General features: G+C 38.4%; 1 protein-coding gene across 2 annotated transcripts in view; it reads right to left on the bottom strand.

Annotated features, from left to right (window-relative positions):
• Nucleotides 1-13,540, bottom strand: part of LOC108136477 — a 44,493-nt gene that overhangs the window by 19,067 nt on the left and 11,886 nt on the right. For both annotated transcript variants that reach the window (XM_017257685.2, XM_017257684.2), the window contains exons 2-4: nt 3,767-3,944; nt 3,449-3,628; nt 2,050-2,887 (exon numbers count right to left, since the gene is read on the bottom strand). In XM_017257685.2, coding sequence (XP_017113174.1) covers nt 2,050-2,887; nt 3,449-3,628; nt 3,767-3,895 — 1,147 coding nt within the window. In that variant the 5' untranslated portion in view covers nt 3,896-3,944. The remainder of the gene's footprint in view (nt 1-2,049; nt 2,888-3,448; nt 3,629-3,766; nt 3,945-13,540) is intronic.

Here is a 13,540-nt window from a genome sequence, read left to right on the forward strand (position 1 = left end):
GCTCCATTCAACAGTTTACCAAATGCAATTAAGTGGATAAAGGCAGAAAGTATCTTTAAGTTGGAATCCTTTCACCTGGCGATGGTCCCGTCCTTAACAAAAAAAAAAAAAATAATAAAATACCCGATTATCCATGTAACCCGTCAATGTCACCCGCCTCCCCCAACAAAACAACAAAAAAAAGAAAAGAAAAAAAACGGATTCAGGACAAACAGCGGGTAAATGTCGGACCTTTTTCGCTTTATACTCCTCATTTGCCACTTTTTAAGTTGATGTTTAATTTTCGTTTTGGGCTGCCTTCCGGCTTGTGTTTTTTTGTTTTTTGTTGACTCTTTGGTGAGGCCTTGACTTGTTCGTTTTTTTTATTCAAAGGGAAATTAAAGCGCATTTACCCATAGAAGGGTGTTTCTTCCAATATCCAATATCCATGGTTCTTTTTTTGATCTTCCAACTGCTCAGCAAACTCTTTTAAGTATATTAATCAAAGTAAATTCAAAAAGCCTTTAAATACAATTTTGGGCTTAAATTAAATCACCTTTTAAAGTTAAGTAACGAAAGCTAATGCTCTAAGCTGATTGCCAACCGAATTAAGTTTAAAAGCTGGCTACAGAAGATCAACTTGAACAACGTTTACTAACTTTCTTAGTAATTGACTGGACATGCATCAAAGCAAACAGTTCAGCTTAATAACACTTGTGTTCGGTAAATCGAAAGTGTCTTCAAGTTAACGAAGATATAAGAGTATGGAAACAGAACAATTTAAAGGCCACCCTAAAGTCCTATTTAAAATGTTCGAGGTGTGCTTTTAAGTAGTGCAGTTTTAGAACACATTTTAGCTAGCTTACATAGAAAATGTAAAGTTATTTGCAGATTATTAAAGAGTTAAAGAGGAACAGTTTAAGTCGCTTTAAGACCAAATTTTGTAAGCCAGTGTAATGGGTGTCTGGTGCTAAGTGCTTCGAACGGGACATGAAGGACATGGCTGCGCAGGACCTGTCCCTCGGCTTGTTGTCAGGTGCCACAAAACGGACGCAATTGCATCAACGTGGCAGCCACGAAAAGCGACAGGTGACTTGCGGCCTCGTTAGTCGGAGTCTGGAATCCGGAGTCTGGCCTCTGGAATCTGGAGACCGGACACTGGAGACCAAAGACCGTAGACCGTAGACCGAAGACCGTAGACCGTAGAGTGTGCCCCATGTCATTATCGCCGTAAAGTGTCACTTTGTGCCCGGAATACAAGTCCAGGCTAGAGTCTTAATTAACCTGCCAGACGATGGCGATGGCGATGGCGATGGCCGTGCAGCATGCCAACAGTCAGCTCATTGTGCAATTGGGGCCACCGCCCATGGCACGCACTTCCTGCGACACACTTTGTGGCAGCTCCATCCCCCAGCTACTGGTTGACTAATTCCCTAATCAAGCGCCAACCAACCAACCCCGGCAGCGCATGCATTTCCGGAGCGATGGAGCCATGAAGCCATGGAGCGATGAAGCGATAGGCCAGATGACCGAGATTTTCTTTAACCGGTGCGAAAAATTCCGCATTGCGTGCGCTATTAATTGTGTCCTACAACACTGTCAAGTGATAAGCGGCCACGGTGCACAGTGCGGATACTTAATCAAAAATATTATAAAAATCTAGAGGTCTTTTATTTCAAAATGTTGCTTATCCCGATGTGACTGTGGTGAGGATTTTTAAATGTTTCTTAGTCGCTTTTTAATCGCTTTTCAAAAGTGATAAGAAGGCACTCTGCGGATACTTAAATAGGGCAATATTTAGAGTGCTTTATTTGAATATGAAGCTAACCCCGCTGTACTGAACTTAAGCTCAGTTTGCCAAGGCTTCAAAACCAGCCTTTTTAAAATCATTTTAAAACACTAGATTAACATGTTTGTATGAAATTTCCAAAAAAAAATTGTATAAGAATAAATAAAACTGATTTAAATGTAACTATTTTTAAAGTAAAATCGAGTGCAATTCTTAATATTTTTTTTTTGACCACCCTTATTATGGTTAATAACCTACTAACATTTCTTGTAAAAACTCACCGAAATCGAAGGCCCTTTCGAGTATGACCGATCCGCGCTTCTCCTGCCGCTCCTGTCGCTCCTGCAAATCCTTGTTCTTGGAGGCCGCCAATTCGACGGACGTTATGGTGCTCGTCTTGTCCAACTTGACCTTTGGTGTTGGCGGTAGCATATAGCCGCCGACGGCATAACCCTTTGGGTAGTTCGCCCCACAATTGTCCTCGCCATCGGGTCCGGATCGTGGAGCTTTGCCACGGCCGCAAACGCACTCGCAACAGGGCAAGGTGACGTGTTTCTGGCCGGGATTTGGATTGGCTGATAATTGCTGATGCTTGAACAGCAGCAGCTGCTGCTGGGGGCCATCGGTGGAGGGATCGTGGTGCAGGCTGCAGTACTTGATGTGATTGCACAGCAATTCGCCATCGTTGCCCAGAAAAAGGGCGCAGCATTGATCAGCCGGTGGCTTTGGTTGTTTCAAAGCCGGCTTAAGGTTCAATTTCGTGGATGATGCGTACTTATTCTGGGTACTGGTACTGCCACCCGCACCACCCGATCCACCTGCCCCACCTCCCCTACCCGATCCACTCGCACCCCCTGATCCTCCAGCAACATTGGCACCCGGCAGGGTCAAGTCCAGCACACTGCCACTGCTGCTGGAGCTCACATTTGGCGCCAGGGTTACGGGTCCCAAGCCCAAAGCATTTAGCCCATTGCTGCTCAGGGTCAGGGATCCTCGCGATCGGTTTCTTCGCAGCGAATTGACCCGGTTTGTGGATGTGCTGGAAAAACTCACATTCCGGCTGGCATAGAGATCAACGCTGCTCCCACTGCCGCTGCGGTTGCGCGAATGAAAAGCACGCTGCGCCAAAAGAAAGTGTGCACAAATTGCCATAAATCAAATAAGTTCAACTATTATGTAATAAGCACTTTTAAAATGTATAATTAAAAAACAATTTCTATACCTATTGGGCTGTGCTTTCAACTAATATTTATAAAGCATATTATTTATACGAAAAATGATACAAAGAATACTGTGAAACCTTTTTAAGGATTTGAAGTGTAACCGCAATTTGAATTTCGAATTTCAGATACCAAAATCCAAATTGCAGTTACATTTTCCCTGTGGCACTTTGTTATTGTCCATTGAAGTCAATCTCAGATCTTCCAAAAATTTTATATTGACCTTAAAATGTAATTTTATTATTTAAAAAAGTTAAACTAATATTTTAAATGACACATAAATTGGTATTTACAATATGATTAGTTTAAAAATGAAATTAAATCAAATTGACATATCAATATTGGACATTTTATATCAACATTATTTTGTGAGCTGGGTTATTAAGTTAATATAAAACATGCTAATATATATGTTTTTGTATGTGCTTATTATACGTATATTTTCCGTGTTATATCTCACCTGCTGGGAACTCGGCTGTTGTTGTTGCTGCTGCTGACTCTGGTTTTGCTGATGATAATGCCGTTCGGCACGATCTCGATCTCGATCCCGATCCCGTCGATCTCCGCCGCTGTGACTCCGCATACTACCGCCGTACCGCTGACGTTGCGGCTGCACGGGGCTGTTTTGTCGCGGAATCACCTGGGAAAATCCGGGGGAAGTAAAAAAAAACACATAATTATAATATTGTTTTATCACATTGTAGGGGGACATGCGCGTAGCAGGCGGAAACGCATCCAAGGAGGCAGGGTCTCAGGGTCTCAGGGGCAAGGGGGCTACCTTATCCTCCAGCAGGTTGGCAAACAGCCCCACATGATCCTCGTCTTCGTTCATCATCGCAAAGAAGTTCTTGAACGTGTCCGGAAACGATGCCGGAAACTGGCCACGTGCCTCCAACTTGGTATCCATGGCTCTACAAACTCTTCTCTCCTTATCCTTATCTTTATCCTTTTTATTTCTTTTTTTTTCGATTTTTATTAATTTTTTTTTTTTGTATAAAAACACATTTAACACGTTTTTTTTTTTGGTCCGTCGTCGTTGCAGACCAAATAACATGCAAGAAGAGAACAGTCATTGTGGGTTAGAGAGGGACAGCGAAAGCGACAGGCAGGCGAAAATAAAATAATAATACAAAATGATATGCAATATAAAAGAACTAAATATAAAGTCATCTCAGGTTTGCTCATACCCTGCAGCTCTGTAAAAGCTTATAATCCCTGACCCTATAACAGTAGGCATTTATAGGAAGCATCTTTGAATTAAATTCCTTTAATCAAATGTGAAGAAATTTTAAAACAAAAGCAAAAACAGAAACTTTTATCATAAACTCAAAATTAGGTTTACGCTTCATCTTGTTATTTTGATTTGTAAAATCCAAATCAAAATTTATAGAATAAGACCATATTACAAGTACATAATGAATGTCCCCTAAAAGGAAATATTTAAATATATATAAAACTCTCTTTAAAAGAATCAGTTTTATGTTTGCTTTATTTAAATGCAAATATGCCGCCGCCGCCGCAAAAAATATGTAAATCCCCACGACGTTTCAGTTAACAAAAATCCAGTTTGCCTTGTATAAACAGTCATTCAGCAATCGCATCGCATCCATACCTTTTAAATAGGGTCGCTGTGATTAAGATTAAGGCCTATACCCAAGTTTTCTCAGTTGTTGAACTTTAATTGAAAGCGAGAACTTCTTTCAAGCGCAACTCAAAAGTAAGCAAGTGGGTGGCTGGAAAATGGTGGGGGAGGCGCCACAATACTTAGCATACTTTTCGGCACCCCTTCATCCCCAGTCCCAGCCGCATTTTGCGACCCCCTCATCTTGTGTACTTTCTCCTCAAGCCACTCCACACACTTTTTCCAAGCGGCTAAATTTGAAAAGTTATCAGACCGCCGCGATTCGCCAAACTGATGTTAAAGTTCTTGGCGTTGTTGAAGGTGTCACTCCAATGTATGTATATATTTTCTATGTAGTCCCACACATAAGATATATAAACGCCCCGGAAGAAATAAATATACCCCCATCTAGAGATGTATACGAAAACATGAAAGTAAGCTAGCTTTGGCATTCCGGAGTTTATATACCCTTGCAGTTAGTTCAAAAATTATTTAGTCCTTAAAAAAAAAAAATTAAAAACAGAAAAGTTATAATTTTTCTTCTTATTTTTTACCCGATTATTCCTATGAGAGCTATATGATATAGTTGTTCCGACTTATATACTGCCTGCAATAGAAAGACAACGTTTTGGGAAAGTTTTATGCAGATAGCTTTAAAACTGAAAGACTGAATACGGACGGACGGATGGACAGACGGACAAACGGACAGACAGACGGACATGGCAAGATCGACTCTCCTAGTGAAGCTGATCAAGAATATATACTTAACAGAGTCGAAATTGTATCCTTCACTGCGTTGCAAACTTCTGACTGAAATTATAATTATACCCTCTGCAAGGGTATAAAAAACATGGGAGAAAAAGTTATTTTAATGGCGGTTTTTTCAGACTGGACACCAAACAACTTATTCAACTTTTATGCACTGCAAATGGACTAATTCCAGCGCCACTTTTGTATAGCAAAAAAAATGCCCCCTCCTGTCGGGCATGTAAATGTAAATGAAGTGCAGATGTGCGACCAAAACCAGAACTGAAAAAAAGAGGATACGGAATTTATTTTCATTCAGCAACTTTAGCCAAATTCGTTTGGCACACTTCAACGCACTTTTTAAAAGCCAGAAAAGCAGTCAATATCTGTATTCAACATTTGTATTTGATGTTTTATTTAAGTTGCACATAAATAAACTAAATCCGAAACCAAATAATTTAAAAGGAGACAAAATATAAAGTGAGAAGGAAAAACTTAAACAAAATAAATTAATTAAGTAAATCATTTCTAAGAGAGGAACCTTGACGGAAAATAAAATAATGAGAACTCGAGAACAAACTAAACGTAAACAAGTGGGTAAATTGAATAAGAAAATAGTCAAGTTGTTGACAAGAACATAAATGCATAAACTAAGTCATAAAACAAAAATTCCAGCCAGAACATACCGCAGAAAGTGCACTTTAAAGGGTCGCATCACAAAGAGACATTTTCCGAGAAGTAACCAATTTAGTGACTCAACAAGTTGCCTGACTTTCCTGGGCGTGACCATTATGCCAAGTTGGCATGATGGGCGTGTTCGGTGCAGTCTAGACTGGCAAGCCAAGCCCAGCATTTCCTTCCACATAGAGTTCATCGCTCGGGTTCAACGATTAATTGCAACAAATTATAGGACACTCGAGCGCAATCACATTGGAAAATTTGCATTGCCAATACAAACTATAGAAATCTTGTATTCAAGACAAGGAAACGTCTTAAGATTGAGACTAAAACCAAATTTGGTAAATCTGCTAACATACAATATCCAATAAGAACTGTAAGTATTTGCATAAGTAAGATTTCAATTTAATTTCAAGCGTTTGACTAAAATATACTTTAAGACTGTATGCTCAATTAACATTTGCTAAATTGTTTCAAGTGTTTGGGGGGAGAAGGTTACGTTATTCTTAATAAGGGGATTCCCTAACCTAATCCGCTTTATAAAGCGTTTGATCTAACCGCTGCCGGGCTATAATAGCTAATAACCATAATGCCCTCTAATTTTCCACTGCAGCTCGAAATTGCTGCTAATTTGCAGTGGTAAAAGTTATCGCGGTCTGGGGGGCTAAAGGTCCCCCTTTAAAAAACCCCCCTCTGGCGAATTGAGAGGCGTTGGCGGAAACCCTCCTCCCCTCTCCTCCTCCCTCTCTTTTTTTTCCGTACTCACACAGTCGTGGCTTAAAACAACGAGAAAAAAGTTAGCCTCTTTCGTCAAGTCCCCAGCTCAACCATGTCAAGTGGGAACCTGGCCCAGACTCTAGCGTGGGGCTTATTAAAAAGTTGCGGACACAGTGAATGGATTTTAAGGGGGGGTCGTAGGTGGGTACACTGAAAGAAATGTACCACTGCCTTATAACATATGCGAACTCAGACTATGGATCTAGAAAAGTTTTACAAGCCATAGCATTTTGGAAAAAACTTTAACAAAATATAGCTCGAATAATAGTAATAGTAATAGTAATAATATTAATAATAATAGCTCAAAATTATAGCATAGTTAAAAATTGGAATTATGAACGACCATTAAAGAAGCAATTTGTTTAATATCATCATATAAAATGTTTCTATAATAAAATATAGAAAATTAAAATTAAAATTTTTTTATTCTCTATGTATATATAAATAATAATAATATATTATATTATATAATAAAAATCACTTTATTAATGTGTCGCTACACTGAATCTATAGTTTTGAAAAGGTTTTATGGGTACTTTCTAAGATTATTTTTCTCTCTGTTAAAAATGCTGTGATAAGAGGATAGGCTTGGGCGTTTTGCAAAAGCGTTTAGTGTCCTCAGATGATTGTACGGAAACAAGGACAACGTTTCAAAAAAAAAAAAAAAAAAAAAAACAAATTATATGAGCATACCTTAGATGCACCGCCGTCCTGCCTCCATGGCCTAGAATCCCAGGATCCCATATCCCTGCAGCCTTTTTAATTAGCAAACCAAATGTAAACTCACCCAAACGAAGGAGAATACTTTTAGTAGTAGCCTCCTGACAGCAACATATTATTCTCTGTCTTATGGTTTATTCAGTCATTCATACCATACTACATATTAAATGAAATGTGGAGTTGAAGGCACGAGAACATGGCTACAAGAGTTTATTGGGCCAAAAAGGTAACGAGACCCCAATTTCATTTGGAAATTGCAGTCCTATTTCTTACCTATCTATCTTTTTGTTTGTGCATACAGTTGCGATTCAAACGCTAGTGGCACATGACAATGAAATATTTACATTTACAATTACGACCATTAGTAACTTTTCCAGAAAAAAAGGTTCTTTGTCATAGCAAAATAGAAAAACCGCAACAAACACTAATACACTAATACTACTACAGATATTTTTAATTGACAACACGTGTACCACATTACCGAACTACTGAAATTACTTATATTTTAATTGGCTTTAAATGTAAAATTTATTAAATAATATTTTAATGCGAGCAGTTTTTTTATTACTTTATTTTTAAATACAGCATTGTAAATCTTGCTATTGTAAAAATATTATATTTTTTAAAAAACTTTTTAACCCAAAGTGTTGTAAAAGTACTGGTTTTAGAGTATTAATAGTTTAATTAATAGTTTACTATTCAACAACACTAAAAAAATTCTGTGTTGCGTTGAATAAAAAATAAGTTTACCTTAATATGCGTTGTAGTAGAGTTTTAACCTTAGCTGTATCCATATGTGTATGACTTTATGGCCTGCCCAAATAGGTATGCCACAAAACGCCAAATGAACCACAGCCTGCGGCTCGAGAGGCATAGGTGAAAAAGGACTGAATGCGGGGTGAAAGTGGCGGAGGGGGGCTGAAGAAAGTGGGGGGAGAACAGTGTGAGATGTGGGCCAATTGAGGGCTCCTAGAGCAAGGGCAGTCATACGAAACGATGGCAAAGGTGGGGCCAAGCTGCCGTGCAGCTGCCGCTATTTGGAGGTTAAGTGCCAGCTCCAAGCTCCATTCAGGGCCAAAATGAGGTGGGGGCGGGTAAGTTGAGACATATGTCGAAGGTCAATGCAAATGCAACATTCGATGGCTATCACATTGCTTGGAATTTAATAGTAATATCGGGCTCATTAGGTACAGAAATTAATACTGAAATAAGCAATAGAGACAGCATTTCTTCTTAATGAGTAACAAACTAAGGTCAATGCAAAGGCAGCATTCAATGGAATTATAAGGTTGCGAAATTAATACTGCAATGAGCAATAGACACAGCATTTTCTGCTTAAAGACAAAAAAACTAAACTAAACTAAATTTCGCAACTGCAGTTTATTAAAAAACTGACCCACTCACAATATGTGCTAATATGTAAAATTTAATGAGCCCAATAAAATTAACACAAAATGTAGAGATGCAAATGCCAGCAGTTCATTGACATACTCAACTGCAGCTCTTCAAATTCACATTTCCCTAAATAATTTCACGGTTTGTCCATCAATTCTAGTGGCAAATAAACAGCGCTCTTTCAGTTTTTTACTTCTGAGCTTCCAACCATTTCCCAGCACTTGAGTATTTGGAGTGTGTGTGCACAACACTTGACGTTTCTCAATTTTTTTTTTCTTAATTCGTGCACTGGTAAAATACCTACAACAGTTTTATTTGAAATTAACCTTCTTAAAGAATTAAAATTGAAAGTCAAAGTCATAAAATCAAAGATCTTATACAGAATAGGAAATTAAAACAGAATATTATTTCTAAAGTAATCAATACAGGACACTCTAAGACCTTTCAAGACAAAAATCTGAATTAACATAATTTAATGAAGACTTTGTAAGTTGATTTTTGTAGTGAATTCCCCGGGGATCACTCGACTTTTGTCCATTTGCACACCCTGCATTCACCCAATTTTTCAACCCCACTCCCAGCAGTATTTCTCGATTTCGGAAACCGAAACATTTTCGCTGATTGTTTGCATAGGTCGCGACAGGTTGCGAAATTTCTGAAGGAACGATCCCATCTGGAGCTTATAATTTATACCAAGCCGACCCAAATCGAGAGCTCTTCGCAATGGAATGCCTTCGAGTGGATGGATGGAAAAAAATAAAGAAAAACCAAAACAAAAAAAAAAAAAAAAAAAGAGGCAACTGAATGTGGAGTGGCACTTGGACATTGGACATTGGACGTTGCGCTGGGCAACAAACTAACACAAAACATATAAAACTGGCCAAAAGGAGCCAGAAATAAATAAAAGGGCCCATGAAATTGGATTTGCACAACTACAACGCATGACGAGAAAGTGGACAAAGTGGGGGTGAAAGTGGGGGTGAACGTGTGGGTGAAAGTGCGGGGAAAATGAATGGGCTCCATCGGAATGAATGAAATGAATGAATGGGGCAAAGGGAGCGGACAGCAGGGTCTGAGCCTTATAAATGTTTAAGCAAAACCTCTTTCTCTTCCCTTTGCCTTTTCGCATCCATCCCCCGAAGGAGAAAAGCTGGCAAAAAATTATGGAGAAGAAAAGGAATAACAGAAAAGGAACAAGCAGTTCTACGCACACATTTTCTCCAGAAAAAGTGTAGTACACAGGGAGAAATCGAATGGAAAACCATACCTATTTTGTACACTTGAAGGTTAAGGTTTTTTTCATTTTCTTTGTATTACAACATGGATATTGGCTATGATTAGCTCATTCAATATTTATATATTTAAAACATTAACTTATGTTTTTAAAAAATGGACATAACTTTGGTTCTTATATGTATTTCTGCTATTCTATGAAATTCCTGAATTCCTCAATTAATTTTTTAGAGTGCCACCTCGCATGCTTGGGCTTTTCTATGAATTTGTGCCTTTTTTTACATTTGCTAGTCATTCGGCTGGGAAAAAAAAGAGAAAAGAAAACTGTGGATGGATGTTTATCCAGGGAAAAAGCCACTTGCGGCTTGTTGATCTAGCTGTTAAGGCGTTTGTAATGACAGGGATAAAGTTTTATGACAACAGCCACCGGGCAGTGAAAGTTTGGCTTTCACCTTCCACTGATTTGTCGGCTCATTATATTTGAGGAGACTGCGTATCGTCCGTAACCCACCCACATAATCCAGATGTTTCGTAGGTGGAACTGGCCTGCAGTCAACTGAGCAATCAAAGAACTTTGTATGCAGAAATATACGAGATGAGAGTCAAACGAAATGCAGAAGTTAACTGTTGGTGCCCTGAAATCGAGATGAGTGAATAAACAGTGAACAGTTAACAGTATGAATGGGTATATATAGTATACAGTATATTTCAGGATATCAAATTGAAAAAGTCCAGTGGTTTGGAGACAGAACCTTTGACAAAAAATGTCATTCAAAATAAGTTTTTAATAAATGCCAAATGTTTATTAAATCAGCATTATGTTGACACTGTCCACACGTTGTATGACTTATTATTTGCTTAAGCTACCTTTCGGCCATTTATTGCAATAAATTAATTTCTCCTTTTTTGTACTGTTGGTTCTATAAAAATGGTGCTTCAAATGCAAGCGGTTTAATAAAGACAAAGTTCCCATTAAATTGCCATTATTTATTGCAATTTACAAGAGTTGTTGCAATCATTTTGCCCATGCCCCAATTATATTTTCCATTTTACAATTTTGCCAACAATGCCTTTGAATTTTCACAAAGGATAAGCAAAAGGAGCAAGCGAAATTCCCAGAATTGAATGCAATAAATCAGGCTATGAACAGTATAATGCGAACGTTGGAAAAGAGGGTCCCCTAAGTACTGTCGATTTTCCAAAGAATAATAACTATATTGTTGACTGGCAGGAAACATGCAAACGATGTCAAATAATTGGCAAATTAAATAATAATGCAACAGATGGTCCAGCAAGTAGCCACTTGCATTTGCATTTATTTATTAAACCTTTCTGTTTGATGGCTGCAATACTGCCTTCCCTGACCTCGAAGCATTGAAAAATAGTTTAAACGGACCTTCCGATGACGTGGGTCAAATATCCAACTTAACCCATTCTCCATTGAATGCAATTTATCAAATGACAATATTTCCTTTATCTGTATAGAATGTTCACCATTTCATAAAGAACATTTAGTTTAGGAATTTTTTCAAGAAAATTGCGAAAGATATAATAAAATATCGATTGTAACAACAACAAAAAAATTCACCATCCTTTTGATCCCTCAATAAATAAAGGAAATTTGTTCTAAATTTGCAACTTTCATAACTTGTAAAAAAATCACTTTAAGACTCCTGCTCAAATTTTTTATTAAAGACTAAAAAACGATTTAAGTTGGAAAAATATAGACCATAAATAGTTGCTTTTTTCCTATTCGAAGAGCAAGCCCTGCAACCCCCTAGGGGATCTTTGAAAGCACTTTCCTCATTTTTGCAATTACCAATCATCCAGCATTCCACCATCCAATTCCAATTAATCAGACGCTAATTGGTGGCCATTGCCGCTGTTAAGTGATTCCACTACAGACACTTGGGTTTTCGATGGGGCGCACTAAGATGCCTTTGGATGTATTTGAACACATGGACGGGGATACGGGGATACGGGGATGCGTAGAGTCAGTGAGGGATGATAACTTGCTGTGCAGCTTCAATGGCTTCGCAGGGGTTAATTGGACGATTGAACTTTAGCATGGAGCCTGAGAATCCATTTCTTGTAAATAATTGACAAACACAAGAAGGCCACAATTGTGTATGATTTAAGATTATCATTTCATATTTAAGAACGTATGCTTGAAATGTATATCATTAAATAATGAAACAAGTTTTGAATGCCATCTTAGAAACGTTTTCGCCTTAAACTTATTTTTATTCTTTAGTTATTTCTTTGACCCTTTTACAACTAAATGCTACCACCTGTTGCACAATTGTTATGCGCAAATCTCAAAATAAAAAAATGAAACCAGCTTGAAAGTCATGGAAGGGATAAAATCGTGAAAGCAATGGAACAATGGGAAACACCGAGTGCAAGTGAGCAAACAAAGAAGCCCGTTGCGATAAATCACAGCGCACACTGACCGATCGGATCAGACTGCAATGGATACCCCAATGGCCCCCAAAGGGTTTTATTTTTTTCTTTTCCACCATCTTAATGCATTCGAGACACGGTTGATTGACTGCCGAGCACATTGAATAAAAAAGGAAGGGCGACGGCAAACACAAACACCAGCCAAAGTGTTGAACGTAAGATTTATCCCCGTGCATTTCGTTCGGTTCAATCAGGTTGGGGGTCGATTGGGGGAATCTTCTGGATGGGAATGGATGTGGGAATGGGAAGTGGGAAGTGGGAATCAAGGGAGCACCACCTATACCCCCTATATACCCGCTGTAAGGGGTGACAAGTGGGGTGTGTAATCAGTTGTCAGGCATCTGTCAGGGCATTGGCGCCCCATCCAAAAGCCAAAAGCTGTCAGCCGAGGGCTTCATCACTGTCAACTTTGCCGGCCGGATCATTATCGCCACGTTCCCGCCGCCAATTTCAATGCTAAATGCGAAATTGTATTGATTCGCAACCTTCAAGCCATCACTTAGCGATATCCCAAAGATAATGGGTCTATCCAGTAGAGATTTTGATGTTAGAAAGGAGAAATTTTGATTATTTTCACTACTCAAAAATACGAATTGGATAAAGAAATTTATTTGAAAGTCTGTTTGATCATTTTTTATTAAGTTCATTTCACTTTTATGTTAAAAAACTAAAGAACCTTTAAGATAAAGACATTTCGTTGTAATTCTGTTGGACTATTACAGAAAATTATTTATCTATCTGGAGAATCTTTAAGGCAGGTGCTAAAGAACTCTAGAAATTTAAGAGTGTTTTTCTTAAATTCCATAGCCCCTCAAATGCCCATTTCGGAAGCTCAAAATATTTTTAATTAAAATTAATTTCACATAATAAAGTGCGCCTGTTGAAGTGCCAACTGCTGAGGGAATATTTGTGGGTAGC

The sequence above is a fragment of the Drosophila elegans genome, unplaced genomic scaffold, assembly GCF_018152505.1.
Source record: "Drosophila elegans isolate 14027-0461.03 unplaced genomic scaffold, ASM1815250v1 contig_149, whole genome shotgun sequence".
NCBI lineage: Eukaryota > Metazoa > Arthropoda > Insecta > Diptera > Drosophilidae > Drosophila > Drosophila elegans.